The following is a 25881-nucleotide window of genomic DNA, read 5'->3' on the forward strand; positions in this document are numbered from 1 at the left end:
GTGCGAAAAACCACCGTCAGTATCTCTGATGGTCGTAGTGCACTGGTGTTGGTAGAGCGAATAAGTAACAACGATTGCTTTCAGGACGATGTGGAGATGTCTGTTTACAATATATCGTTATTCTCTTCATACCTGGGATGAGTTGCTTCATGTCATCCCCGTATTTCGGAGGCAAGGCGATTCTGTTAAATCGGTAGAGATCTTTGGTAGTATTTCGAGAACAATTGGCCTTTGCTATTTGCTTTTTACTAACACCGGTGGAAATTCTCTTAGAGCATCTCCACCGGTGCCAGTAAATAGTTTTGCCCTGTGTTTCCTGGATCAAGTGCTCCAGGTAGCCTATGACGACTCTGATCAGATAAAAAAAGTTCAGTATCACTATATTCAGTTCTTTGTAATAAAAAAAAACGGGTTATTGGAGCTATTTACAAAAATACAATATGATAATGAATCAATTTTTGCAATACAATTTACAAAAGTATGCACATACAAAATTCAAGCTACCGACCAAAATGCTGGACGCCCCGCATATCTTGTGGTCTCTATACTCTAAACTGCATTCTAGACTATATATCGATTGACTAGCAACGGCGTCGGGGTACAAGACGTCATCTAATGTTGCTCGATCGGATGTGTGCGTGACTTTATCGCAATGTAAGCGGGTGCTTCCTCCCCAGCGTACATTTTTGCTGTCTGAGAATTTCAGGTTACAGGACATGCGGGATGTGACGACGTTAGGTACTGATAAACCACATGAATATGTACCAGTAATTACGGCAATTTTTATTATTGTTGGCTCTTGTATTGCCGTTATTACTATTGCAGCACTTGGCAGACAATTCAGTAGAATACTTAACCGGAGGAGCCCTGACTCGGACAGCTCATTGAACGGTAAACCAAGCCGTGACACTACCAACACTACCTTTATAGATGCCCTTAAAACTGTGATGAACACGATCACAGGGGTGACCAAGGTAGTCTACATCAAGGGGAGATACTTTAACCACTCCGTTGGCTCATGTACATATGACTCATGCACATGGATCAAATATCGGGCTGTGATCGTTCAAGAAAATGATTCTACTGTAGTGGCGGCTAACAGATCAAGCCTAGCCCACTCACCGGGCGATGTCGACTGGTAGACATCGCCAAGCTGGCAAGGAGAGTAATAATAGGACATAGGTTACAAAACCACCAAGGCCGACAGAGCGGCCGCCAAAATGACTTACACATCTAACCTAGGACCAATAACAGAGCTTTGATTTGCCTGGAAGCGTCAGCTTCCTTCGTAGTGTTCCGAGACCTATTACATCTACTCAACTTCTTCTTTTCATTTGGCCAATTGTAAATAAATGAAACAGGAGAAAGATTCACGTGCGAAGATGCATTTGGCTCAAAACTCTTCTTGGACTTCCTACCAATATCCAACATCTGGCAATCACTTCAATAATATTGTCATATTATGACAACAGAAGAGATTATGGTAGTTTTCTTTTTCTTGGTCGTGACCTCGCTTTAGGTCGGACAGTTTCAGATTCAGACCATAGTCGTTGTGTGGGCCATGCCGCAGTTTTGTAGCACAACGTAGAATTGATTAGCGCTGTGTTTCCCGGGAGTGGTGCGGTGGGGTTAAACTTGTGGCCGAAGAGGCAACCCGGAAACCTTGTGATTCGAGCTCCAACCGACGAAAGTGATTGCACGTGGTGCGACGTCACTTCTTACTCCTACTAGAAACTTATTTAAATCTGCGTAGCATCTCATAATATAGCCCACAGGACATCAGGCACTCAGAAAAAAAATTCTTAGAGCCCTTGTGCAGGTTCGATAAACGCTGTCAAGGTATATTTGTCTTCTTTTTTTTTCAGCATAATCGTTCGAATTGAGCCGTTACCAGTGCGTCGTCTACCTCCGTGCTAATTGTGTACTGGTCGGATTGATCGAGCATGCGGTAGTAGCATGCGTTCTTTCTTCTCGAAGCGCAATAGTAGAGCTCAAGCACAGAGGCGAAGGCAAAAGGACGAAATCTCTGACGATGGAGTTCCTGTGGTTTTCAAAGGTGATGAAAGTTTAGTCCAGCTACACGCAGAGACAGCAGAGCTATTACGACTCGTCAAAACGCCGGTAAAAATACCAAAGAAAACCCCAAAGGCTACAGCTGGAGGAGGTAAAACGCGCTTGACTATCGAAGTTCTGGACGATGACGAGGAGGATGACCTGGCCGATACTAAACCTACAAGCGATGCAGACCTAAAGTCGCCGCGAGGACGAACTGATCCAGTTGGGCCCGTTGATCCTTCAGCGTTTAATGCCGAGGAGACACGGATCCGCCAAGCCAAAGACATTTTTTACCCGGATTTAAGACCGTCGAAACACAGTGTTGAATGGCAAAAGAATACCTTCCAACGAGAACAGAATCGACAAGAAAATATTGTCAATGGTGAGCGTCTTCGAACCGAGCAAATGCTCAGAAACAAGCAGCAGAAACGTGATCAACCGCTTCAAAACCGACTGGAGACTAGCGCTACTTTGATTCAAGCACACTCCAGAGGATTTCTGTGTCGTCGAAGGTGGCGAGAGCAACAGAAAACTCTTGAAAACAATAACAACGTGGAGCCAGAAGTGGATCAGTGGCATGAAGTGCGTGATGTCGAGCGTGGCGAAGTCTGGTACTATAACGCAACAACCGGGGTCAGTCAATGGGAACCTCCAGTAGGGCAGACGTTCACTCCTGCAGCCCCAATACCAGTGTGTCAATCGCTTCCTGTGCTAAATAGCAGCAGCCGTTCAAAGAACTTTTCTCGAGCCAACCAACGCTCTTTATTAGGAGTCGTAGGATCCGATACACTACCGCCTCTTTCTCCGCCGTGTTCCTCTGCGAGATCGACGTCCAGTGATCAAGAGCAACAGCATCGGATATCTGGAGCTCGGGGTTCTAAGGAAGCCAAGAAATCTATCAGATCTCCTCGCAATCTACCAGCGTTACAGCCTGAATCCATCCAATCGTTACCGAACGTGTGGGAATGCGACTCCGTACTCCCTTCAGAGCGCAGTCTTTCCAACGAGACTCAAGATAATGGCAACTACGCAGACAGCGAAGTAGGCGATACAGAGCCATTTTTCGATCAAAGGAGGTCTCTATCTCTTTATCTCGACGAAGAAAGGGATGACCAATTTACGAGTGATGATACTGACAGCGACTGGCAGACAAACGACACACTCTTCCGTGCAGATGGCAGTAAGAACAGTAAGCTACGAGACACGATCCGTAGCGCACTACATGTGTCAAAGTTCGACTCAATTTCTTCCCTCATCGCTTCTAACGCCGTGCTACGACGCAAATCTGTTCCTGGAAAAGGTTCCCGGAACCAATCAGGTGCTGCTACACCAGGAACCCGTCGACGCGAGATCGTACTTGGCAAGCGTGAAGAACCGGTTTTTGTTGCTGTACTTGCCCGTGATCGAAACAAGAGAGTGAAAGGTGATCAGATTAATCCAGAGTCTCCAACACGGTCGAGTATTCGCAGTAAAGCGAAAGCAGCGAGTCGATCTGGGAGGCCTCCACACATCCGAGACCTTGCAGATCCTGGTTTTATGGAAGAAACGTCAAGGAGAAACAACTCGCAACAAGAAGACGACGCTGACTTGGACTCTGAATCCAGAGAAGCTGCTCGACAAGAAGCTGTAAAGGTTTGTTTTAACTGCTGGAGTGCAAGCAATGGACGTCACTGCGACTTGCATCAAGATCCTAGCGATGCGACTAGAAAGGTTCGTACGGCTGAGAGTGCTCTCATGTGTGCGAATTGGGAACTGGATCAACTACGACGAAAATACCGAGCAGAGGAGATCCAGGAGATCTTCATGAAGCAACGTGCGTGTCTGCGTTATGACAAGAAGTTAAAGCAGTACGTCACTGTAATCGAGTGTCGACATCCAATCTACCGAGCGATAGACCAGCTCTCCACTGCTTGGAACAAGACAATGCGTCGTAAACTCCACACGCGCTCTTGGTTCCGATCATTTCTCGAACAGATTCGAACTGATCGCTTACCACGAGCACTCAGAGGCGACAAGGATTCCACCCGGCCGTCGTCTTTTTTCAAGCTAAAAAACACACTTCAGAATGCTCGGTGGGTCTCAAAGTACTCGGAAAGCGTCTGTGACTTCCACCCGAGAGCCCCAGTGACCGCCAAAGACCGGACCGGTACTCACCCGGTTCCTCTACGCGACGTCATCACGATTCATCCAGCTAAGCCGCAATTACGTAACTGGATCCTCGTGACGGAGTACACGAAGCCTATAGCTCTATACAAGCCTCGAGTCTACGAACTGCCGCCTCTACGCTGTGTACCTATGCCCGTGCCGACCTTCCTGGAACGCCTACCACTACCCGTCCCTAACGTCTACTTCGACGCAGGCCATAGTGCCAGTTGGTTGGAGAGGTTATCAGCGCGTATGGCTATCGCTGCACTACAGAAGGCTGCGCTACAGATTGGAGCGTGTAGTCCGCCCCATGGCTCGACCGATGCAAGACGAACCAAACACGTGAGACCTCTGGTAGTGCTCTTCGCGACATTCGCTCGTAAGCCTACACCGGGCAACCTGGACATCGGTGGCTTGTCTGCTGAACTGTTGATCCACATGCTCGTAACCACGTATGTTCCGGCACAATTCGGTAACTTTGTAGTGTTCGACCGACGAGCAGTAGCCCCAGCACCGTCACACGACGAGAGCGTAACCTTCGCTTGTCTCGTAGTCGAACCCAGCACACCTGAGTACGTTTATCGAGCGCTTGAACACGCACTCAACGTCCGAAGACCTCCGTGTATCGTCGTGGCTGCTCGAATCCACCTCGACGAAGCACTCGAAGCCCGTCGATTCCCACTGAATCGACCAGAACAAACCGGAGAGGAAGAAGCCAACGGCTTCCGCACATTTTGGCTCGTTGATCCCTTCGCAGTGAACGATGTGGTTCCCGGTGTACAAGTCGCTCCTTCGAGTGCTGTTCTCGCACCTAACGTAGCGTCAATGAACGCGACTGTAACCACACGCGTGGATCGAACGTACCCGTTCTGCGTGCCCACAACTCGAGAGAATACTCCAGTGGAGTTCATTGACTTGCTTTGGATTGGCCAATCCAGTCGGAATCAGCCTCAAGCGTTCACAACGCTCGGTAGACAACAACCCGGTGACTTTATGAAGAACTCGAACCCGGAAGGTGCGCTTGGAGCCTGCTCTAGTGTTGTGTATCGTAGCTGGGCGTATATGCAGAACAATCCGTACGATGAGTTTGTCACTGAAGACGGCGTAGCGTACTGGTATGATCGCAACACGGGCGATACGTTCTGGACACGTCCCGTTCTACCAGTCGAGAAGTATCGAGGTAAAGACGGCGATATTGATGGGGTCATCACGACAGGAGAAGGCGAAGTGGCTACACTTGGAGTCGGCGTCACAAACAGCGGAGATGCACGGTATTCGCAGCAAAATCTTCGCAAGTATATGAGTAAGAAGATGGAGGCCCCAGAAGACAAAGAACGTCGCGTGAAACTCGTGACTGCAAGTGCCAAGAAGCACGATATTGTCGTCGATCTCACCTCCAAAAGGTCAAAACCGGTTTCTACTGGGAACGAACTCACGCGTATTCAAGTACCACAAATCTCCTTGAAACGTCCACAACGCAGTAGCATTGCTGCCAGTAGAGCGTCTTCAGCAAGTTCAGCCAAGTCAAGTGTACAGATCGCTGGAGCTTCCACCGAACCGGAGGACGCGACGATGGCATTCGATTCTAGTACAAAGCAGATGATCGACAGTATCACACAAGCGCTTGGTGGAGCGGCTAAAGGCGCCAGTGTCGACATGTTGCAGCTTGGAATCGGACTTGGAATGGGGCTTGGCATGCGTGTCCAGCAGCAAAGCGCATCTCCATCAAAACCTGCACTAGCTGTCCGCTCTGCGCGGTCCGAACTCGCTCGAAAACTCCAAAGCCAGAACACCATTGATGTCGACGAATTGGACGAAGACGACGAAGAACCCGGTTCGTCGAGGTCCGAGACGAGCTCCATAGCGACGTCTCGGTTGTCTTCAAGAAGCGGATATTCCGTGGCTGCATCGGTGGATATCTCTCCAACTCCGGATGACGTTGAGTATAGTGAAACACCTCCTCATATTGGCAAGAAGACACCGGGCTATCAGACCCATCCACCGCCAGGAGAGGGCACATCTTGGATCCGCAAGCCTGTTGACGCATCCAGTGAGAGCCAAACAGCAGTCGAAGGCTTCGGTGGCGCTCTACACCAACGCGTTGCTTGTCTTCCCAAAGACTTCGTAGCAGCCGTCACCAGTACCAAAACTTGTCAAATGCAGGCCAATTATCTCCCAATCATCAAGAATATGAATCAACCGACAAGTGTCGGCATCGTGCGACCTCGTGGAGCTCTGGACGAGTGGCTATCGATCGGATTTTCCCCGTGGACTGCCGGTCGGTCAGTCTTCAGCACGCAGTTCATCGAGGACCTCATGCAGCGTCCAGAACTCGTCCAGACCGCTACAGACACCGCTCAACCAGTCAGTACCAAACCCATACCGGTAGTAGAGAAGCGCGACGCCGTCTCTCAAGCCGTCAAAGAATCCGAGCAGCTGGATACAATCTTCAGTCTTTGTCGACACGGGAAATACGACGAAGTCGAGCTGCTTCTCAATAGTCCGGACTGGTCTATCGGTATCGACGCCAAAGATGCTACAGGCAACACGCTGCTGTCCGTGGCCTGTCAGAACAACAACAAACGCATCGCCAAGCTGTGTCTGCGTCGTGGAGCTGACATCAATACGCAGAACTTGAATGGCCAGTCGCTGCTCCACTACTGCCACGAGTACGGCTTCCAAGACCTGATGAAATACTTGATGGACAAAGGAGCACGGGATGATCTGTTGAATGCTGACGGACTCACGTGTTATGAAGGGCTGAGTCAGGAAGCTGTCGATGCGATCTAAAGTCACGCAGAGTACATAGATTAGCCACGTGTCCCGCAGTTCAGAGCTCTACCGCGTGTATTTTAGCTGTTAAAGTAGTGCAGCATGTGCAGGAGAACGGAGAAGCCCACGTAGAAACAGAAGATCATGAAGCCGTAGCCTTTCCCGATCTTCTGAGTCTGCTCCAGAATGCGATTACTCTGGAATTTAACAAGTGAAAGTCGTGAGCTGTCATATGTATTGCAAATAAAATTAAAAAAAACTCTACCAAACGCACCTGAGTGATGTTGGACTTTGTCTCTTGAGCATGTTGTTGGATAAGCTCAATATCAGTCTGCTGCTCCATGATTTTGTCCGCGAATTGACCCATTAAGTTGGAAATCTCGGCCATCTTCGACTCCATTTTTCTAAAGCAACAATGTCAGAATACTTATGACAATTATCACGTTTATCACGAACAACTCACTTGGCATCCTCGAGGTTTTCTTGGAAGTGACGATGCAGCATCACGTTTTCAACACGGAAACGACGGTCTTCCTCTTCCGTGAACTCAAGGTCGTCGTTTTGTGAAGCAAACACTGGGGCTTGCTGTACGTAACATCGCACCATCAGAGGTTAGTGCGATGCCAAGAGTTTTCGGCCTCCATTTACCCGTACCTGAACTGTTTGCCGTGCTTGTCGTGCCTTCGAGGCGGTGCACCGGCAGAATTCTGGCTTTGCTAGCTTCACTGGTGACGACGGAGCCAGTGGCGATAAAGAGCCAGCACGAGGTGATGCTATGGGTGATTTTGGTGGTGAGAGCGGCGGAGCTTCGGCATTCTTTGGAGAGGCAACAGCGGTCTGTTTCTTCTTAGCCTCTTCCTTCCTCATCTGCACAATCTTCTGCTCCAATGCATCCAATTCTTGCCGGTCGTCTTCAGGCAGCAGCCTTTAGCATCAAAAGCCAATAAAAATAAAATAAGCCAAGCTTCTTCAGTACATTTGTTATTCAATAACAAACTCACCGGGATGACAGTAGAAACGGCTGCTGGTATCTCTTCTTCTGCATCTGCTTCGCATTATCAGCGACAGTTTTCAACCGCTACAAACAACCTCAAAAGCATATTAGGCCATATTATCCACCAATAGACACTCGTTAAGCATCAACGTACCTCAAGCAAGTAGGTTACCACTTCTCTCTGATATTCCCCTTCAGAGGTCACAAGATCTTCATAGAACTCGTTAATTTAAGCATCCACGGCATCAATATATACTAAATAAAAAAAAACTCACTTTGGGCTTCCATTGTCGCCTTGAGTGCGTCGATTCTGCTGCTGCAGCTTTTGATGAGCTCCACCAGGTCCTAAAACAGACAACAAGCAGCATCAGTATACTGTGTCCTGAATAAACTGTCTTTTTTTTAGCATACTGCGTCCAGCTCGTCCTTGTCCTCCTCGCTCATTTGGGACCCTTTTGTCCGGACAAAGCACTTGGGCAACAAATATTTGGGCTTCACGCGGCGTAGCAGCTTCTCCATCTCCTGCAAGCTGCTCAACTGTTAAGAGAAGAAATGTAATAATTTGTTAGAAAAACTTCGGAATATACAGTGGGGTATCCTAAAATATTGTATTTTTTCTCGTAGCGGGACGAATTCGACCGGAATTTCGGATTTATCAACGCACCAAATCGGTAGCTTCAATGAAGAAGGCATTTGGCCGTCTTGTAGACGAGTGGGGCCGCGCTGGGGCCAGTTCCCGGAAGCGCGCAGTGACGTCCACGCGCATTTGATTGTTACGTGGCAAGTTTCAATGAAAACTGCATTGGATTGGTTGAAAAGGTTTCGAAGGATTTTAAACCAATGATACCACATAAAAATGTATCCCTATTCTCAGTATTTTTGGTGATGGCTACAGAAAAATAGTTGAAGTAGGAAATACAGTTTTATTAGTTTTGCTAAAGAACGACGAGCTATTATTTTTCTGTAAGTTGTCGATAGCCTTTCCACCATGTAGGGGCCATGAACTCACCCTCTTCTGTCCGTCCTTCCGTCTCCATGACCTTCAGTACGACGTTAGTGGGTCCGTCTTCCCAGATCTGGTTAGCAGCAGAGAGTTTTGACCTTGCGACGTCCCATTTACCGGCAAAATAGGCACCAATGCCTTCATGAAAATTAGAGAAAAAGGCACTAGGAATGCCTTCCTGGAGAGTGGTGTAGATAGGGTCAACACCGAACTCAACCGGTTTTTGCCTCCCTTCCTCGTTGATCTCGGGCTTCACCCCTTCAGTTGGATACATTCCAATGTCGAACGTCCACAAGTCCATGGGGATCTCGCTGCCTTTTACAGCGACTCGGTCGATTTTACGGCAGAATCGACGAGCTTCAGCTGATAATTCGTCCACAAACCACTCAGAAATAAGCATCGGCACATCGAATTGGCCTGTAGCTGCCTCGAGACGTGCAGCCATGTTGACGTTCGGAGACAGATACGACGCGTCAATCTTGAATCTCGAGCCAATAGCGCCTTCAATAGCCCAGCCAATATGCAGTCCGAAGCCTAGATGTACCTCAAAGCTATCGAACGCAGCGATCAGCTTGGTATTCGTACAGTACTTGTGCAATGTACCGTGATGGTTGGCATTGTGAATATCCACCCGCATCTTCAGTACAGCAGTGAGAGCACTGTCAACCAGCTCCGTCGGGCCAATACGTCGCACTGCTGTGCCCGATCCAGCGCTCTTTATGTAAATTCCATCACGTTTCCTCGTCTTTTCGGCCGGTAACATCCGAGGTTTGTCCGCTGGATCACGCGGGTCGCGCATACCAGGCAACGAGCCATCGCAGATCTTCCACGCCAATAGAAACGCTGAGCCAATGTTCTTGTTCGCTGCGCCATGGAAAACCTTCGCGTCACCGTGTACAATCTCCGCGATTGTATTGATGTACGTGATGACGTCCTCTTCTAAGATACTACACGTTTCGGTAAAGTGTTCGATGATCCCAAAGCCAAACACTGACGTGATCTTCTTGCCTGGAATCATCACGTCGAAGTCGCCAGCCCCTCCCATGTTTTTCGCTATGATCTCAGTACCAGCAGCACCGAAGCCCACCTGTAGTAAACGACCGATCTTACTGAGTGTATCTTCGAGCATTTTGGTCTCGTAGTCCGTGCCATTCGGTACGTCGTCTTCGTATTCCTCGCGCTTGGCTTCGGTAGATCCCAGAGGATTTTGTGCGAGTTGAGTAACAAGCCGCATCATGCGTTCAATCGGACCGATAACCATTGACTCGGCGTCCTTGGTCAACACGAAGATGGATACAGCGAAACAAATCATCACAACGATCGTCTTGCCGATGTTCAAGTTGGCTGCGCCTCTGGTATACGACGAGATGTCGTACGTGACAGCTGAATGGCACCGACTCGTGCCACTAGCGGCGTCGCAGTCGACACAAATGTCGTCGACGTAGCAGCCCAGATTGTCCACTGTCGTGATCTCTGTAGTGCGATATTTGTCGGTCGGAGTATCCACGAGATACGAGGCTGACCATCCAGTCTTCGGGTTCTTGGACAGCGTTTGGTTCAACCCAAACTGCCAGTCGCTTTCGTCGCTATTCAATGGTTGAAACTTGACTTCTTGTAGCCATGTCTTAAGCAGTGCGTTGTCGATACTGGAGAGTTCCATCTGCACGATCAGTCCGTTGGAATCGCGTACGTATTCGTTGACTAGGCTTCGCATGTGCTCCATAGTGATGGTTCCAGTCTTGTTGTAGTCCTGTGTGTAGCGATGCAGTCGTTCGAACTGAGACGTCTGGAAATCGTCCTGTGTCAAGTCCACTGTACCGTCGATAATCGGAGACACGATGATGATCAGCAGCACTAGCACAATCAGCCTCCTCGTCGTCTTCTCGGTCAGCACTTTTCCGATCTTGGACGGCTCCGAGATCTCGATCTTCTTGGTCTCACCGTTCTTGTTCTTCTTGACGACGCGCAGGATACGTAACATTCGGAACAATCGCACCAGACGCACTATTCGACCAGCTTTTGTTCCTGCTCGAGACGCTCGACCTGCTTTGAGTGCAGCAGCTTGCGACGCACTAGTCGAACTGGACGTCCCGACGACTTTGGACCAGATCCAGTCGACGTCCGGGATCACAGACAGCGTCGATATCAAGTCCATGTAAAAGGAAAAGCCTCGACCGTGGTTGAAGTAGTTGGGACGACTGTACACGTTACAGACCAGCTCGATGGAGAAGAAGATGAAGAGTGCAAACAGCACGTTGTACACATGATCGTCGGCACTTTTCGGGAAGAAACTGACCCGGAAGTCATCGCCAAAGAGCGCGAAGATCGTGCAGGCAGTCATGAAGGAGCTCACGTACTTGTGCTCGACAAACGCCATCACCTTCTGCTGTCGTGTCGGTGGCGGGGGAGGCATGACATCCTCGGGCGCCACTTTGTTCAAGCTTCGGTTCGACGGGAAATGCGAGAGTGTCATGGCGTGTTTGAGTGCGCGTTTGGGTCCAACGCCATCGTTACTGTCTGATCCTGCACCAGTAGATATAATGCCACTGCCAGCCTGCTTTACGGGGATTCCCTGCTGACTGCTCGACGACAGAGTCGGCATCTGCGGTCCCGTGCGCTTGATTTGTCCCTCTATTTGCTCCTCTTTATCCGTCGTTACCACCACCGATGACTCGCTCTTCTTGCGTTGTCGTAACGCCACCTTTGCTCAGTACCCAGCCGCGTCCTGCGTTGCGGGGTGCGTCCGTCCTGAGAAGGTCGAACGGTGGCACAAATACTTCACTGCCCGGTAGACTGATGACACTGGTATCGCGTCCGATGTAGCGACTATCGTGACGCCGGTGAGAATTCTCCGGGGCGGCAACTACAAACGTCTAAATGCCAACATACCAAGAGCACATCGCAACCTCATCTCGAATTAGAGCTCAGCCCGACATGAACGAAACCTACCGCATGAAACTGCTGCCTAAAAAGCATCGAGGCAGAGGCACACCGCTGCTATTTCCGGGTGCCGACAAGTTCTCGATGACCTGGTTCAACCACACGCAACCATTGCCACGTCATGGAATTAGATTCATCCTCAAGATTAATTCCCCCTATTGTCTGCCGTCTCCACTGCATCGATCCTGGCGCCTAGAGACAATTAACACCGTTAATCCCAGTGGTAACCGATTGCACGTAATATAGTCCGAGCATCCAGCGCTTGTTGTTTGCCTGTTATGGGTTTGTGTCTCCTCGCGTCAGCACATCGTGGCTCCTGTAGTACAATTCTCCTATTGCTGCGCTAAGACCTCGAAAACAATGTCGCATCAACTTGGAATGTAGCTTGAGTACCTCTACGCGGCCTTCTTACTGCAGCTTGTGCTTGATGAAAGCGAACAAGTAGCGCCAGAACTCTTTGGCTGCCACCTTGTCCAAATGCCGCTTGTCCGGGTGGATCTATCAGACACAACAATAATTAGCCGCCGTCATCTAATCCGTGCGTCTTCGATGTCCGCTTACCATTAACACCTTGACATCCCACTGCTTAATTTCAGGGTTGAGCTGGGATCCCTGGTTGTAGATGTGAACTCCACACACTGTCGAAAACACCAACAAAAGTTCATAAGTAAGCCACGCTCGAGGAAAGCGAAGCACTGCAGTAAAGCATACCTTTCTTGAACACCTCGAGCGGAAATTTCCACTTCCAGCCCTTGAACTGCCACGACTGACCCGACACAATAACACCAACAACCGAGCGCCTAACACCACAATAAATAGACATGAGTACCATCCTTACACCTGCCTGACTTCAACGCACCAGTCCTTGTCTCTGAACCGGTTGACCGTGTCCACGATCTTGAACGTGTACACGTGTCCGTCTTCCTCATGCGTGATCATCATCGACTGCTGTTTGCGATGTCCCTCCGACTTCTTCTGCATGTTGGACACATACACTCCGTCCTCCAAAAAGTCCTTGGCATTCAACATAGTGAACAGATCCGAGAACCCAGCAGGCACCACAATGATCGGAGTGCCCAGGATCTTCTCCTTCACCAGTCTGTGCAGTGGAAGTTGCTCCTTTCTGGCCGTGGTGGTAGCCAGCAGAGCTGAGGCTTTGCTGGCCTTCTCGATCTTCTCCTTGGTCTCTGCATTCACGAGCTCCAGCGTCTTGACCACATTATCGAATTTGGTCTTGTGTGCGTCCAGCACTGTAGTGCGCGTCCTATTGACGTACTCTCTGTCTGTTATCCTCTTCATTTGCTCGTCTTGTTTCACCTCCTGCGGGGTTTTATGGCTCTCTCCGTGCTTATGACGATGATTTTCCTTCTCCTGAGCCAATTTCCGCTTCTTAGCGGCTCGTGCGTCATCCTCGGGCTCTCTAGTCTTCTTTGTCGTGGGCTTCCTGTCCTTCTCGCCCGAAGCGGCCGTGGGTTTTCCACTAGCATCCAGAATCTGGGGACTACTGTCGATGTCTCCCTTGAGGAAGGCCACAAGCTCTTTCTTGTCCACAGTGGACACCATGGCCGCCTTGTCCTCACGGCATTTGAGTACATAGTCACTGAAGGACAAGTCTGCGTGCTTGAAGCATGTGTGCACGGCCAATAGGTCGTAGCTCTTGTCCAGTTTCTTTGAGTGGTAGGCCGTAGGCGTGTGCTTCGGCAGTCGTCGTAGTTCTGAGCCAGACGCATCGCGGAAAACCAGGTCTTCTCCTTCCACCTCTACGGGTTTGCCAGCGATCAGGTGCGCACGCAGCATGCGTAGCGCCTCCAACGGCGCGTCCTCCTTGCCGGCCATTTTGCAGATTGGTAGAATTGAGGGAATTACGCGTTCAGAACACTAAATAGTGTCGAAAACATAATTCAGTCTTGGAGATGTAATATAGTGTGGTTGACATCAGATTTACTGATGATGTTAGAAATTCGTTCTTACACAGCCTCATTTTGCACGAGATGATGGAGACTAAGCACGTGCTGCTGTACTTCGATGTGAACAAGGTGCGATTACCTTCAACATGACTTACTGGCGGTTTGCAGACGATTACCAGGTAGTGTGCACCGCGTTGACCGAAGTTCGCGTTGTTCCGATGACTACAGACAGCGATCATGCACGATCCTGTGCAGGGGAAGACGCTTCCTCATATACTGAACGACTTACTGACCGAACGAGCCTTGGGTCGCGTAATCGACGTGCCCGGTGGCGATTCCCAGTGGGTCTGGGACGGAGAGAAAGCGCTGGGGGAAGGAGCTTTGGACGCTCGAGAGGACGACAATCTCGTATCCTACGGAGCATTTCTAAGAGCCAAGGTGGGTTATTTGAGCTCCTCGAGGTAGCTGCGTTTGGTGGGTGGGTGGATTGACGATGGTGACCGTACTGTGACTGTAGTTCCCACTATCGGGAGATCCCAAGATCGCCAAGGAGCACAAACACATGAGGAAGGTGCTACGTCAGGATTTCACGGCGACGGGGAACCCAGGGGAGGGATTGAAAAGCGAGCACGATGAACTCCTACAACACTTGCTACTGCCTCTCACTGGGGCAAGTGAAGCGCAGTTAGAAGAAGTGGGGCTGAGCGAGTCGCCGTACTGCTTCATTGTGCCGGCGTTTTTCAGATTTTTGGAATATTTACAGAAGAACGAGGTGAAGTTTAACCTCATTTTCAGAACTTTTGGCGACGACCTGCATCGCGTGGCGCAAGAGTTTAATTGCTTTTGCGAAGGACGTCACCCGTGCTTTCCGTTGGTTAAGCCCATGGATGGATCGGATGGAGGTGTCGATCGACGCATTCATCTTCACGAAATGCCGGATGGAGAAATGCCTCGGTTTGGAACCTTTTTGCGAGCGGAGGGCACTACAGCTCTGGTTATGGGCACCTTCAAACAGCCCAAAACAGTCGATGATGCTGAGCCCCTGGTATTTTACTCAACTCAGAGAGAAACTGTTCAGATTGTGCAAGGATTGTCGCAAATCCACGATCTTCTTACTCGACGTTGGCGAGATTCGCAGGCGACGCTAGCACTGCGTGACTTCTACCCGTACTGGTTCCGCAATCGTGAAGATCCTACTGCTGGAAAGCTTCTGGTGCTTGACCCAACAGATTCTGCTGAAGGCGTTCACGCAATGTTCTTTGACGATAACATTTTACCGCACGACGCTCATATTGTCGACGCTCGATATGCACACAATGACTCGGCGTTGTCCTTTGCAGAAACGCGCGAGCTGCACTTGATGCGTGTCGAGCCGCTTGACGTCATCCAGAGCGAGACGTACTATATTGACCGTTTTCAAATGTCTTTGGGGCGACGTATCCGACAGATATCGTGACTTGGAAAATATCATGCACGACAAGAACGACCCACACAAGACTTGATGGAAAAATTGAATTGGGTGGTAGTTTTAAGAAACTAACTTTTTTTTTCGACGTCTGGTGATGGAGCCGCCTATAATAACATCCGTACGAACACCGTTTAAGCTGTAGTGAATTGAGTTTGACGACACCTCCATTCGAAGTAGTTGCAATGCTGAATTTTCGTAACTTTGTTATTTCTGCATTCGTGATTCATCCCAGGTGCATTGTTATTTAAATGACCTATTTGGGACAGGATGGTAGATACTTTTCGATCTATTCGGCTGTCGATTCCAAGATGCAGTTGTAACTTTTGGTAGCTAACGACCCGCCAATGCAGTGTAATACTTCAAGGAAGCAGTGGTGAATGAAATCTGAAAAGTATTAAATCGTCATGACCGCGAGCGTCGTCAGCGCTAACAATCCTTCTACTCACCAGCCTTTATTTTGTCTTGTCAAAGCTTTATCACTCAAATTTGCATCATACGCACCGTCGTATGCGTTGTAATAGCGGTACTCAATATGTACGGATACTCGAGCGGTGTTGTCCTGTTATGCGCAGACGCCATTTCTTCTGCAACACACGCATTGTTCTGCTTGTCCACATCTCCGTCGCCTTGTATAAAGGAGATCAAGACTTTCATGCCGCAAAGAACCTCGTCGGTTTTAGTGGCGAGTTTGATTGCGCTGGGTACTTGAAAGTGATAAGCTCCTTTTTTTCACCATCAAAAGCGTCCTACAGATATTTTGCTTTTAGGAGGTTCCGCGGGGTCGAGTTCGCTGCTCATGATCAGCACCGCGGCCTGGTCCTAGGTTTTGGAGGCCTTATTCCAGCACTCGTAGCGCTCGTAGATTATACCATTGGCTTTGTAGTCTCCAAGATTGAGCTTGCTACACACCGACGATTTCTCTCTGGAGTACGCACAGAACATCCGTATCTCATCGTCCCAGATCCCACCAGAAGTCATGCGTAGTCGCTTTACCCTGCGCTCTCATCTGCTCGATGGACGACGTTGGGGTCTCCCACATCTCGGAATACGATATGAGGTTGCTGAGGAGAGGGATTGGAGAGGTGACGTCCTTGTTTACGTGTGCAGCCAAGTGGGAAAGCAATCGACATCCATTTCAGCACAGAGAGTCAATCGATACACGATTGGTGGGATAAGTGCTCTCGAGCTGGAGTTTCGCGGCAGAACCACTAGCAGGAAGCGAAGATAGAACGATGGCTAGCCGACCTCGTGCTCAATTGCAGTCGCCATCGTCTTTAGTAGCTTGGCACAACCGAGCTGGACCTATATTTGCTGCACCGTGGACTTCAGATTTCTCTCCATGAAGCGAGAATTGCAGCATCACAAAGATTTAGGAACGCATCACCTACCTCTTTGACGGCGACGGAGGACGATGTAACATTCGCGAATTTATCAGGTGAAGCACCCAAGGTTGTGAGCACGCTGTCCATAAAACATAACCCGTCACTTCCGGAAGGATCCAAATACATGACCCGCTCTACCCACACGGTGCCATAACCCACTCCATAAACGGTTGTACTGAAATCGTTGCCATACCTATAGAGGAATGTAGCTAAATCCTTGGCAGCGCTAGTAGTCGAGAAGGGCCCGAGATCACCAAACTTTTGTTCCAATTCTTGCGCGCACGCTGGGATCTGCGACGGATCCAAGGCTCCGGTTGTTGACAACTTCAAAGCCTCCTGAGTTTCTTTACAGGTTAACTACGTGCTTTGCACGACTCCGCGACGGTCCATAGTGTAGATTTTCGCTTCATAGTTGATCCCTGCGAACAGAAAGAGGATTGAATTATCCACGGTAATTAAAAAGATACGAATGTGAGCTACTGCATAGCTTGAATTTGTAGTCTTAGACTCACACAACGATGGATCACAGTTCGGACCTCCCTGGACAAGCCACACGTTCAGAGCAGAGCCAGTATTCCTCTTTGCTGGAATACGCCTCACAAACTTATGGCTAGTCGAGCTGATCGAGTCGGACGTCTCACAGATTAATACTGTAGCAAAATGCACTGTGCGTAGCAGGGTCGCTCGAAAAGCAAGTTGTCTAACAATTATTCCAATTAAAACCGGCGAAATTACTGTTTGCACGGCACCCCGATCACGTTCAAACAAAAATTCATTCTGCAGCTGCTGTGCTCATTCTGCAAATCTATACGCGTTAGCCACCGCTATACAGCTGTGATTAAGTAAAAACGCATCTCGGCACGAAACAAGTTCAAAATAAGCAAAGCATGATCGAAAGAACCTCGAGCTCTAAAGGCGATCGTGGAGGGAGGAAGTAGTTGAAAAATCCACAACACCATTGAATCTGCTTCGAAGTATCGGATTTACAAAAGCTCAGAGCACCCGCCCGTTCAGACATATAGAGTCTGAACAAAGGGGTGATACTTATTTGTGAGTAATCTAGTTCTGACTTCTGAGGAAGGGCTGAAAACTGAGTAATATTTGAAGTTTTTACCGCTCATTCAATACTCAGAAAGAGCTGATCGCTGCAAAGCTACATGGACGTCTAGAATAAGTAGCCACAAGGACTGATGAGTGGTCAAGAGACAAAACTTTATATTTTGCTTCCAGGAGCGATTACAAATCTGAACCCGGAAAGCCTGTTAGAAGTAAGAAACAAGAATCCAACCGGGTCTGGTGAATATGGTAGCTTGCGCCATCCTATTCCTCTCGAAACTGTCTAGGGCAATAGTTTATCTACGAGAGGAGATATCGGGTTTTCCTCACAATTCAGTATCGTTTCCTTAGAATTCCGTTTCCTCAGTTTAAGGTCGTTCCGAACAAATGATAAGCCCAAGTGGAAGGAAAGCATCGACCAGCACTTGGGATTTCTGGAGTTTGAGAATACGGAAGACGAGGTCTTGGCGGCGTTCGATATACGAATCAGCTCGCTGTGCTTCAATGTCAACCAGTGCGCCGAGCAGATTGAGTAGCAAAACCCGGATATTGTACGCTCGCTTACTGCTACTGCGATGGCTACAGATTCGTAAAGAAAAAAGCTTTGCTTGATACTGCGAAGTAGCCATGAGTAGTCGTGCTAAAAAAAATAACGAAAAGAAGAATTTGAGTGGTACCTTCAATTTTTTAAAGCTTTACGGAGCAAAATTATTCCAACTAATTTCTAACCGCGTTGTTTTTGCGCTCAAAGCACAAGTCAAGCCTTCGTGCGAGGCTTCCTGGCTGCCATTTTGTTAAGCCACAAATAGTAGAACTTTTTCGCTTGCGCCTTGGATAAAAACCGATTTGCAGTCTGAGGATTAAATCCTAGAACCAGGAAGAGCTTCAGCTTCACATTCGGCAAGAATCTTCTCTCCTCGTCTTGCTTCGTCAGCGCCCCGAAGCTTGTTTGTGGTGTATCCATCGCTCTCACTCGGAAGTGAACGGATAGAGAAGGCTGTGTCAGGCGCAGTCGTGGTTGGCAACTTGGCTTGATCGCTTGCCATGGCAGTTGACAATCCATGGCTTCCTGTAGTTAGGATGACCACAACAGCGAAGGAAGACGCCGTGCAGGCGCATTGATAATTTCTGTTCTGTTTGGTGGAACGAGTGTCGAAAGGCAAAGACGCAAATGGGCGACATGCTATTGAAAAAACTTCCACATGCGAAAGTTCAAAATGGTACTAGCCATTTTGTTCAGGGGACTGCGCAGATTTGCAGTATTGTGCCTTTCCAAAGTTTTGGCCAATCTGACCTTTAAAAGCTGGTCCTAAGCAATGGTGGGTAGGGCTAAAGGTGGGATTTGAGGACGAACTGGAGTTGAATTGCTAAGCCAGGCCACTAAATAAAATGATATTTGACCAATAACACTGTTTGATTTTGCCGACTATGATCCAATAATACTTGATTGTGGAGGTCCTAGATAAGGGCTCCGATTTGGTCTAAAGGGTACATTTTAACAAATTAAGGACTGAATGGCCAGTATTTACCGGTCATTTACCCTTACGTAAGGTATCCACAACAGATTGATTTTAAATCAAATATGGGCTACTCATATGTCTACAATATTGAGATCAGCGTAGTTGCCGGTGTACTGGGCGTCTCGGCCAGAAGCCTTCGGAGATGGTACCATCTCTTCAAGACAACAGGAAATGTCGACGACACCCCAAAGAATGAGTGGTCACCTAAATGGCCGATTGAAATGCAACAATTTGTTCGCGAGTATGTAAAGCAACACCCTTTTTCTTTGATTGGCATCGTCTTTCTTTTTCGTCAAAGGGTTAGGCTAAATTTTAGTCGGAAGCACCGATCAGATAGGAGGTCTTCCGTAAGGGCCACCCTCCTACGTAGGACCATAAAACTGAGGGCGTTTTGGCAGAAAGGCACAATAAACGCAATTAGAACCGAGTACCAGTTCTAATTACGTTTACTGCAAATCTGTTCTATCCTGTTTTTTTTCTTTCCAAAAATCAAAATGTCGGATTCGATGGTGGACGTTTAGAAAAGCGAATATTTCAGCATAATGCGCTGTAACTGTAGGGGAGTGGGCACAAGTTGGACTCCACGACTGCTGTACTCAAATGACAAGTACGACGTACTTAGACGAACAGTTTGCCAGCAATGAACCCGGTTACAGCAGATGGAAAGGTTTCGCTTGTACTGGTAAGTGCAAGTGGCAACTTCAAAGCAGTCGATGATGGTATTGTTTTGTTCAACCAGTGGCACTGGCCCCCGGTTTTGATCACAAGGGTGGATTATCACTACCTGGGAGTCTATTTCCCGTGAGAGAATAACAACCGGGACTTTTATATTATATATTGTAATAAGCAAAAACTCATGAAGGGTTAACACAAATATGCAGTAATTTACTATAGTGGTGGCCTTGGACTCCACGTGTTTATCGAAGTTTTCCAGGTTTGGAAGCCGATATCATCAAACATAGAATATCGTCCTCGACAAGATCGCCAAGATGAAGTATTTTTATACTGAGAGGTAGCGCAGGAGCCGTAGCAACAGTCAGTCATTTTGTAGTTTTCTATGAGCAGCACAAGCAAACCCACCACTCCACGCCCATGCTCCGGCCAGCTCCATTCACGAGTCGGCCTCGCTAACACACTGCAATACGACGTGACTGTGCCCCAATATCGCTGTGTTGACTTGGAAAGGTTAATGAACTAAGTCTACGTCATCGCCAGTATGCATGTAATAGTATGCGACAAAACGTCACACGATTTATCCCCCACCCGCCTGATATTTGTGATGAATGCAAGGGGGAATTTTGCAATGTTTGACAAAGAAAAATAAATTTCGGTTCATCTGCCCTGGTGACAACCATTCAACCGTAAACTGCTTTTGCCACCATGACTTCGAGTTATACTTCCAAGTAGCCGCAGTAGCAGCTACGCCAAGCCGGTGCAGGAAACGCGTCGACAAAGGAAGTCCCAGCTCTCAAACTTAGGTGAATATATTCACCAGTACCCTTGGTTTCGTGGTACCGAAGAACCCACCTGATTACCTCGTTTTTTTGTACATCGATACTAAATTCGAGATTCGGGAAGAACTGACTATAAGCTGCGTGACCACTATTATGCCCTTGCAGCAAGTTTAAACGTCCACGAGCGGTGTACTGTAGTCCACCCAGCACTAAGAGTCCATTTTTTTTTGGTCATTTTCAGAGCTGTTCATGGCACCGATTCTTTATTTCTTTTATCTCGGCAAACTATTCAAGAAGAGTGATACCGGGTGTCACACCTTCTTGTAGATCAGGCTATAGTGAATGTTTTCGACACTCCTTCGTACGGCTTGAGTTTGCCTCCTAGCTGTTTCGAGTATCCGCGGTGGACAAAACGATACGTGCCAGCAACACTTGCTCGTCCTCCTGGTCGGATGAACCACTCACATGTGTTCGTGCTCTCTGAAATACCAGTACGCTTCCAGCGGTAACGAAGGTCCCAGTGGGCATCAGTGAGTATGGTTGGAGAGGAATCGTCAGAGTCAACTCGTTGCAGGTCGCAAAAAGATGAAACTCGTGTAAGAGCATTCTTTGGATGCGCACCAGCAAATTGAGCCGATGCCATCTGACCGATGGCATACGATTCTTCTGGCTGCTTTCGAACGTGCGAGAAAGACTTAAACCACGGTGATGTATCAAGAACAACGCCCGTTTGAAGAGTCAACAAATCGTTGCGTTTAATCTGCAATGGAGTGGGGCCCACGTCCAACGGCACCAATTGGTCAACAATCGATGCAGCCACGCGGTTCAGCTCTTGCTGTACAGCGGCAAGTTGATTGGGACCGAACAGCGTCGAAGCTCCTTCGTAGTGTTGCGTCAGATATTCTTCTTTTGTCGTCAAATACTGCGAATAAGCGTTGCTCACAGCAGCAAGTTCAACCTCCTTCACTCCGATTCCTGACAGTGCTGCCTTCACACTGTCTTTGATTCGCCGCCCAGCCATCGTTGTCGTTTCAAAAGTAGTCACAGCGATTGCAAACTGTCCGATCTTGACTATTTGCACGGGCAGTGTCGAGGGTACCCAAGGTTTATCCATCAGTCCGACAGCGAGTAGCGGAACCTTGTTGGCGTTCTGGCAGTCCTGGACCCAGTCAGGAGTTTTCTTGATAACTCCGCTGATGAGTTTGAAAAACTTGTTTTCTTTTAGGTTTCCTTCCGTGAACATACTCAGTGCACGCCCGTCCTCTGTTCCTGCTGCCATATTCTGCCCAACAATAGCAGGACACGTTTTATGGGCGTACGGATCTGCTTCCGTTGCGGTTACGTTGGTTAGCGTGACGTTCGAGAAGTCGACATATGATAACTTCGCCACAACTGAGCCCGTAACGAGTTCTGATTCTGCCTCGACTAAAGAAGACAAGGTGGTGAACTGACGGTGGCCCATAATCTCCGCCGAATCCACCGAATCTCTACCCTCACCGGCAAAGGTGCCGTCGCCGTTGTCCACCAGATTAGGACTCACGTCACCGGCGTTGGAAATTCCAATACCAACAACAACATTTTCGAATTTTTCCTCCATTAGAAACTCCGCGAACCCCTTGTTGTCACCACTGATCAAGCGGTTCTTCATTGTCAGACTGGTCGGGTGGACAGGGTAAAAAGCCAGAATACCGCGTAGAGTGCCCTTACTGCTGAAGAAGTGTAATGCGCGCATTGTGGTATCGATATCACTGGTGTATTTCTCGCGCTCCCCCGCCGGATTCGCACCGTATGCATCCGGTGATCGGTTTTTTCCTCCTTTCTCGACCTCACCCTTGTTCCAGCGAATGTCGCCCTTCTCCACGGAATTATGCGCCTGGTCGATGGCTGCTAGGATGCCGCTCACAATTTGGTCGAAACTCTCACTAATGAATCCGAGGATGGATATATCGTAAAGGAAGTATCCTGCTGTGCCGCCGGGCCCACCATGCGTGTGTGTCGCATGGAGGATCACATTTTGTGCAGTGTAAACGCCATCGTATTTCGTTGCTAATTGAGCGATAACTTCTTGGTGAACGAGTTGCATGACCGAGTGCAGGTCGCAGTGAACAAACATGACGCGGTTCTTGGAGTCTGGATCTTCGATGAGGTATGCTCGGGCATAGAGGCGGTTGAGAATTCCTGCTGTGCTTTCCTGCAGGTCGGCAAACCCCATCATGTTGACTTCAGCGGCAGGTCCAGTAATGTCGCTCTTACCGATACCGATGTTGTACGTCCAAACATATTGAAACAACACATTTAGAAGTAGCGAAAACAGCCAAGGCCTGAAGGGCGCCATGACAGTCGATATCCACGTGCAAGTGTCTTGATCAAATCAAATTATTAAATGAAGAAACTTAGATTGATTCTTGGATGACAACTCGACGAACTATTTTTTTTTAAAGAAGCCTTGATGTCTAATAGTCAGTCATCTAGTCTTGGACTATCGAGTAATGGTAATTCTAGGAAGAAAGTGAGGCAACTATCCTGTTCTACATGAAAAGGCGCCAGATTCTGAATGTCTGGAGCGAAAGCAAACGACAATTATTACAGAGCGATTCAAACACCATCCGGTCACGATCAAGCACAAGAGACATGGTCAAACAACATCTGTACAAACTGGAACTGGATCACGAGCAACTTGCTGATTTGAGAACTGCAAGCCCGCGAGTGTTCGTTGGCCACTACCAAGATGGTTCGGTGAAAATAATACATGTACTGTTACGGGTGCAAATACCACGGGTAATTCCTTCATAGCAACAATGCTGCCACAGTTCAACATGTGAATACCTAAAAAAAAAAAAAAAACATTGTGGCTTAAGGATTCTGTACCCATCATACATGTAAAATACAATGCGGTATTAATAAATTTTGACAAGTCTTGGCAAACCAATCACAATGTGGCACAATGAGCCACAACAAAACATGCATACTACCGTTACAGACACGAAAAGAAAGCAAGACATAACTGGATGACTCCGCAAGACTAAACGCTCTTCCTAACTGGCAAAGATTCTGTATCAGCGGCACTCGACAGTATCACAGTACCGATGGAGCTTCAAGTCCGATGACTTGAATGTTTCATGCATATATATTCGCTTTTCCAACTTTTATGACGCGGTTGAAAGTACCCTTAAACCAAAGCCTTGTAGAAGTGATAAGCGTAATTGTATCTGTTTGACACAGAATTAGATTAGGAGCGTTATATTACGAATCTTTCGACAAAAGCCCAGTTTGATTAGTACTACGCGATTACCTACACATGATTGTTAGTCCATACTAATCACCAGACGCATTGACGCAACAGATAAGTTTCAACATGTACTTCGAAGTACTAGTATTCGTTAACTACTAATCAATGACAAATCCTCCTGTTCCAACCAATGCTGTGTTAGATGATCCAATCCGCATAATACTAACAATGATTTGGAATGGATTCGCGTGAGGAAAACACCTGGAATTGAATCAAGCTGTTTTTGCTTTGCAATGTGTATGTTCTGGGGCCAGAGTCTCGCACTTCCGATTACTATTAACGCTAAAATAGAACGAATGTCATTCCCACTCCGGGGTGGGAATATCTGTTTTCTCATGGTTTTAAAATAGTGTACCTAAATGGCTTCTCGGAAATTGATCGTAACAACTGCTGATTAGTATTAATTAAAAGTCATACATTATCACGCAATCCATGCATACAACCTGCGGTAAGTATGATAAAACTATGATGTGATAGTAAATTACGGATTAAATTCGGTGATCAGTCGACAAACCCACGTCCTACCCACACAACACATTTTGTCTACCTCCGCGAATACTCTAAGAAGAGTCGTCAACTACAGCTTAGACCAAGAATTCAAATCGACCATGTCATCAGACGTGCTTCACCCGCCTAACTTCCAGTCACTCGGTCAAGATGTTATCGCCTGTGTGCTACAGCGAGCTCGAACTCGAAAGCACTCCTTTGTGTCCGCTACAAACAAGAATACCATGGTGCCAAGAAACTCCGTGTTTCCGTGCGCGCACAAGTTCGACCCCGTTACTGACGTGGAGCCTATTCGGGTGGTCAATCCAACTACACACACGAGAAAAGTTCTCGGCCGACCTTCTCGATTCAGAGTTGATCTATCCACAAACAAACGACAGGATCTCGTGGAGGCCATTCACCGAGAGCGCCATCGAAAAAGCCAAGAGCGATACCGTCTCAGGCAGAAGGCGTTGATGGAAAATCTGCACAAATGCAATGGAAAACTTCGTGATGAGATTCAGTACCTGAGGACTCGGCGTAACAAACTCTTCATTGGGAATGCACCACATATCACGATGCACGACGTGGTGACGGAGTATTTTCGAGTGTTTCGTCGTGGATTTATCGAGCCGGACGGCTCACGAGTCGCCGAACTAGACTTCTTAAGACTATGCATGGCTCCGGATCTTGACGCGGGAACGATGTCTGGTTTTGAGGCGTTGGCGAGAACCTGGGGGGTCTTCAGCCACCTCTTTGGCGATGTTCGCTTCCAGTGCGAGCAAGTGCAACAAATCACTGAGAATTCTCTCGTGGCTAGGACAACCACGAGCTTCACGTTCAGCAAAAGAAGTGTTGATGAAGTCTTTCTGTGTAATGGTTTTCGAGGAAGACCAGCTAATCAGAAAAGATTGACTCGCATCGCTGGTAAGTTACTAGGGGAACAACTAGTTGTGAGTGGTACTGTGCGTTTCTCCTGGGACAACTCAACCAAGCGTATGGTTGGGTTGATTTCTCATGCAGATATGTTATCGCCGCTGCTGAAGTTGTTAGGCAATGTGGAAGACATATCGATCCTGTTCAGCAATGCAAGCATGACGGTGGAGTGCAATCTTCTCGAGGATTGCTTCTCACGCTATCCCTTGTACCACTAAGATGGCTGTACCAACCTGAACTCTACTGTATGGATGTTGACGACACTCTTTAGGATGAAAATGATTGTGGAGGGAGAGCACTCGTTGCTTTTTCAACTATAGCTATCCAGAAACTGTATTTCGCGGCAGTATATATACACTGTTCGTTGATTTTTTTCCAAGAGCTTCCATCTTCAAACCGTTAGAAAATGTGCATCAACCTATTCTTAATTCTTGGCCAGTGTATCCCACACAGATAATAGTAGCAGTATCAAAA

General features: G+C 48.1%; 9 protein-coding genes across 13 annotated transcripts; 3 read left to right on the forward strand and 6 right to left on the reverse strand.

The window, feature by feature from the left end:
• Positions 1 to 1956: 1956 nt before the first annotated feature.
• PPTG_13759 (hypothetical protein) lies at positions 1957 to 7239 on the forward strand (the record flags this gene model as incomplete). The annotated part of the gene is made up of 1 exon (XM_008910153.1): positions 1957 to 7239. The coding sequence occupies one exon, from the start codon at positions 1957 to 1959 to the stop codon at positions 6988 to 6990; it is 5034 nt and encodes a 1677-aa protein (XP_008908401.1). The 3' UTR covers positions 6991 to 7239.
• On the reverse strand, positions 3685 to 8807 carry PPTG_13760 (hypothetical protein). 3 transcript variants are annotated; one of them, XM_008910156.1, is made up of 9 exons: positions 8631 to 8807; positions 8378 to 8503; positions 8242 to 8311; positions 8121 to 8176; positions 7974 to 8050; positions 7627 to 7897; positions 7436 to 7553; positions 7247 to 7376; positions 3685 to 7169 (listed from the first exon to the last, which is right to left on the reverse strand). In XM_008910156.1, exons 1-7 carry the CDS (start codon positions 8730 to 8732, stop codon positions 7476 to 7478), a joined length of 780 nt encoding a protein of 259 aa, XP_008908404.1. In that variant the 5' UTR covers positions 8733 to 8807; the 3' UTR covers positions 3685 to 7169; positions 7247 to 7376; positions 7436 to 7475. The 3 variants fall into 3 exon arrangements, with proteins under 3 accessions (XP_008908404.1, XP_008908402.1, XP_008908403.1); XM_008910154.1 differs by having other exon boundaries at positions 7436 to 7557; XM_008910155.1 differs by having other exon boundaries at positions 7436 to 7557; positions 8378 to 8807.
• Positions 8808 to 8919: 112 nt separating this feature from the next.
• On the reverse strand, positions 8920 to 11571 carry PPTG_13761 (hypothetical protein; the record flags this gene model as incomplete). The annotated part of the gene is made up of 1 exon (XM_008910157.1): positions 8920 to 11571. One exon carries the CDS (start codon positions 11569 to 11571, stop codon positions 8920 to 8922), a length of 2652 nt encoding a protein of 883 aa, XP_008908405.1.
• Positions 11572 to 12317: 746 nt separating this feature from the next.
• On the reverse strand, positions 12318 to 13745 carry PPTG_13763 (hypothetical protein; the record flags this gene model as incomplete). The annotated part of the gene is made up of 4 exons (XM_008910158.1): positions 12318 to 12407; positions 12471 to 12547; positions 12621 to 12709; positions 12769 to 13745. 4 exons carry the CDS (start codon positions 13743 to 13745, stop codon positions 12318 to 12320), a joined length of 1233 nt encoding a protein of 410 aa, XP_008908406.1.
• A 144-nt stretch (positions 13746 to 13889) lies between these two features.
• On the forward strand, positions 13890 to 15499 carry PPTG_13764 (hypothetical protein). 3 transcript variants are annotated; one of them, XM_008910159.1, is made up of 3 exons: positions 13890 to 13945; positions 14045 to 14254; positions 14334 to 15499. In XM_008910159.1, the coding sequence occupies exons 1-3, from the start codon at positions 13901 to 13903 to the stop codon at positions 15270 to 15272; spliced, it is 1194 nt and encodes a 397-aa protein (XP_008908407.1). In that variant the 5' UTR covers positions 13890 to 13900; the 3' UTR covers positions 15273 to 15499. The 3 variants fall into 3 exon arrangements, with proteins under 3 accessions (XP_008908407.1, XP_008908408.1, XP_008908409.1); XM_008910160.1 differs by having other exon boundaries at positions 13890 to 14254; XM_008910161.1 differs by having other exon boundaries at positions 14045 to 15499.
• A 1021-nt stretch (positions 15500 to 16520) lies between these two features.
• Positions 16521 to 16753, reverse strand: PPTG_23379 (hypothetical protein; the record flags this gene model as incomplete). Its single annotated transcript, XM_008910162.1, has 2 exons — positions 16521 to 16586; positions 16673 to 16753. 2 exons carry the CDS (start codon positions 16751 to 16753, stop codon positions 16521 to 16523), a joined length of 147 nt encoding a protein of 48 aa, XP_008908410.1.
• Positions 16754 to 18479: 1726 nt separating this feature from the next.
• On the reverse strand, positions 18480 to 18686 carry PPTG_23380 (hypothetical protein; the record flags this gene model as incomplete). Its single annotated transcript, XM_008910163.1, has 1 exon — positions 18480 to 18686. The coding sequence occupies one exon, from the start codon at positions 18684 to 18686 to the stop codon at positions 18480 to 18482; it is 207 nt and encodes a 68-aa protein (XP_008908411.1).
• A 2338-nt stretch (positions 18687 to 21024) lies between these two features.
• PPTG_13765 (hypothetical protein) lies at positions 21025 to 23031 on the reverse strand (the record flags this gene model as incomplete). Its single annotated transcript, XM_008910164.1, has 1 exon — positions 21025 to 23031. The coding sequence occupies one exon, from the start codon at positions 23029 to 23031 to the stop codon at positions 21025 to 21027; it is 2007 nt and encodes a 668-aa protein (XP_008908412.1).
• A 1562-nt stretch (positions 23032 to 24593) lies between these two features.
• PPTG_13766 (hypothetical protein) lies at positions 24594 to 25625 on the forward strand (the record flags this gene model as incomplete). Its single annotated transcript, XM_008910165.1, has 1 exon — positions 24594 to 25625. One exon carries the CDS (start codon positions 24594 to 24596, stop codon positions 25623 to 25625), a length of 1032 nt encoding a protein of 343 aa, XP_008908413.1.
• Positions 25626 to 25881: the final 256 nt, after the last annotated feature.

The sequence above is a fragment of the Phytophthora parasitica genome, assembly GCF_000247585.1.
Source record: "Phytophthora parasitica INRA-310 unplaced genomic scaffold supercont2.36, whole genome shotgun sequence".
In the NCBI taxonomy this organism is placed as follows: Eukaryota; Oomycota; class Peronosporomycetes; order Peronosporales; family Peronosporaceae; genus Phytophthora; species Phytophthora nicotianae.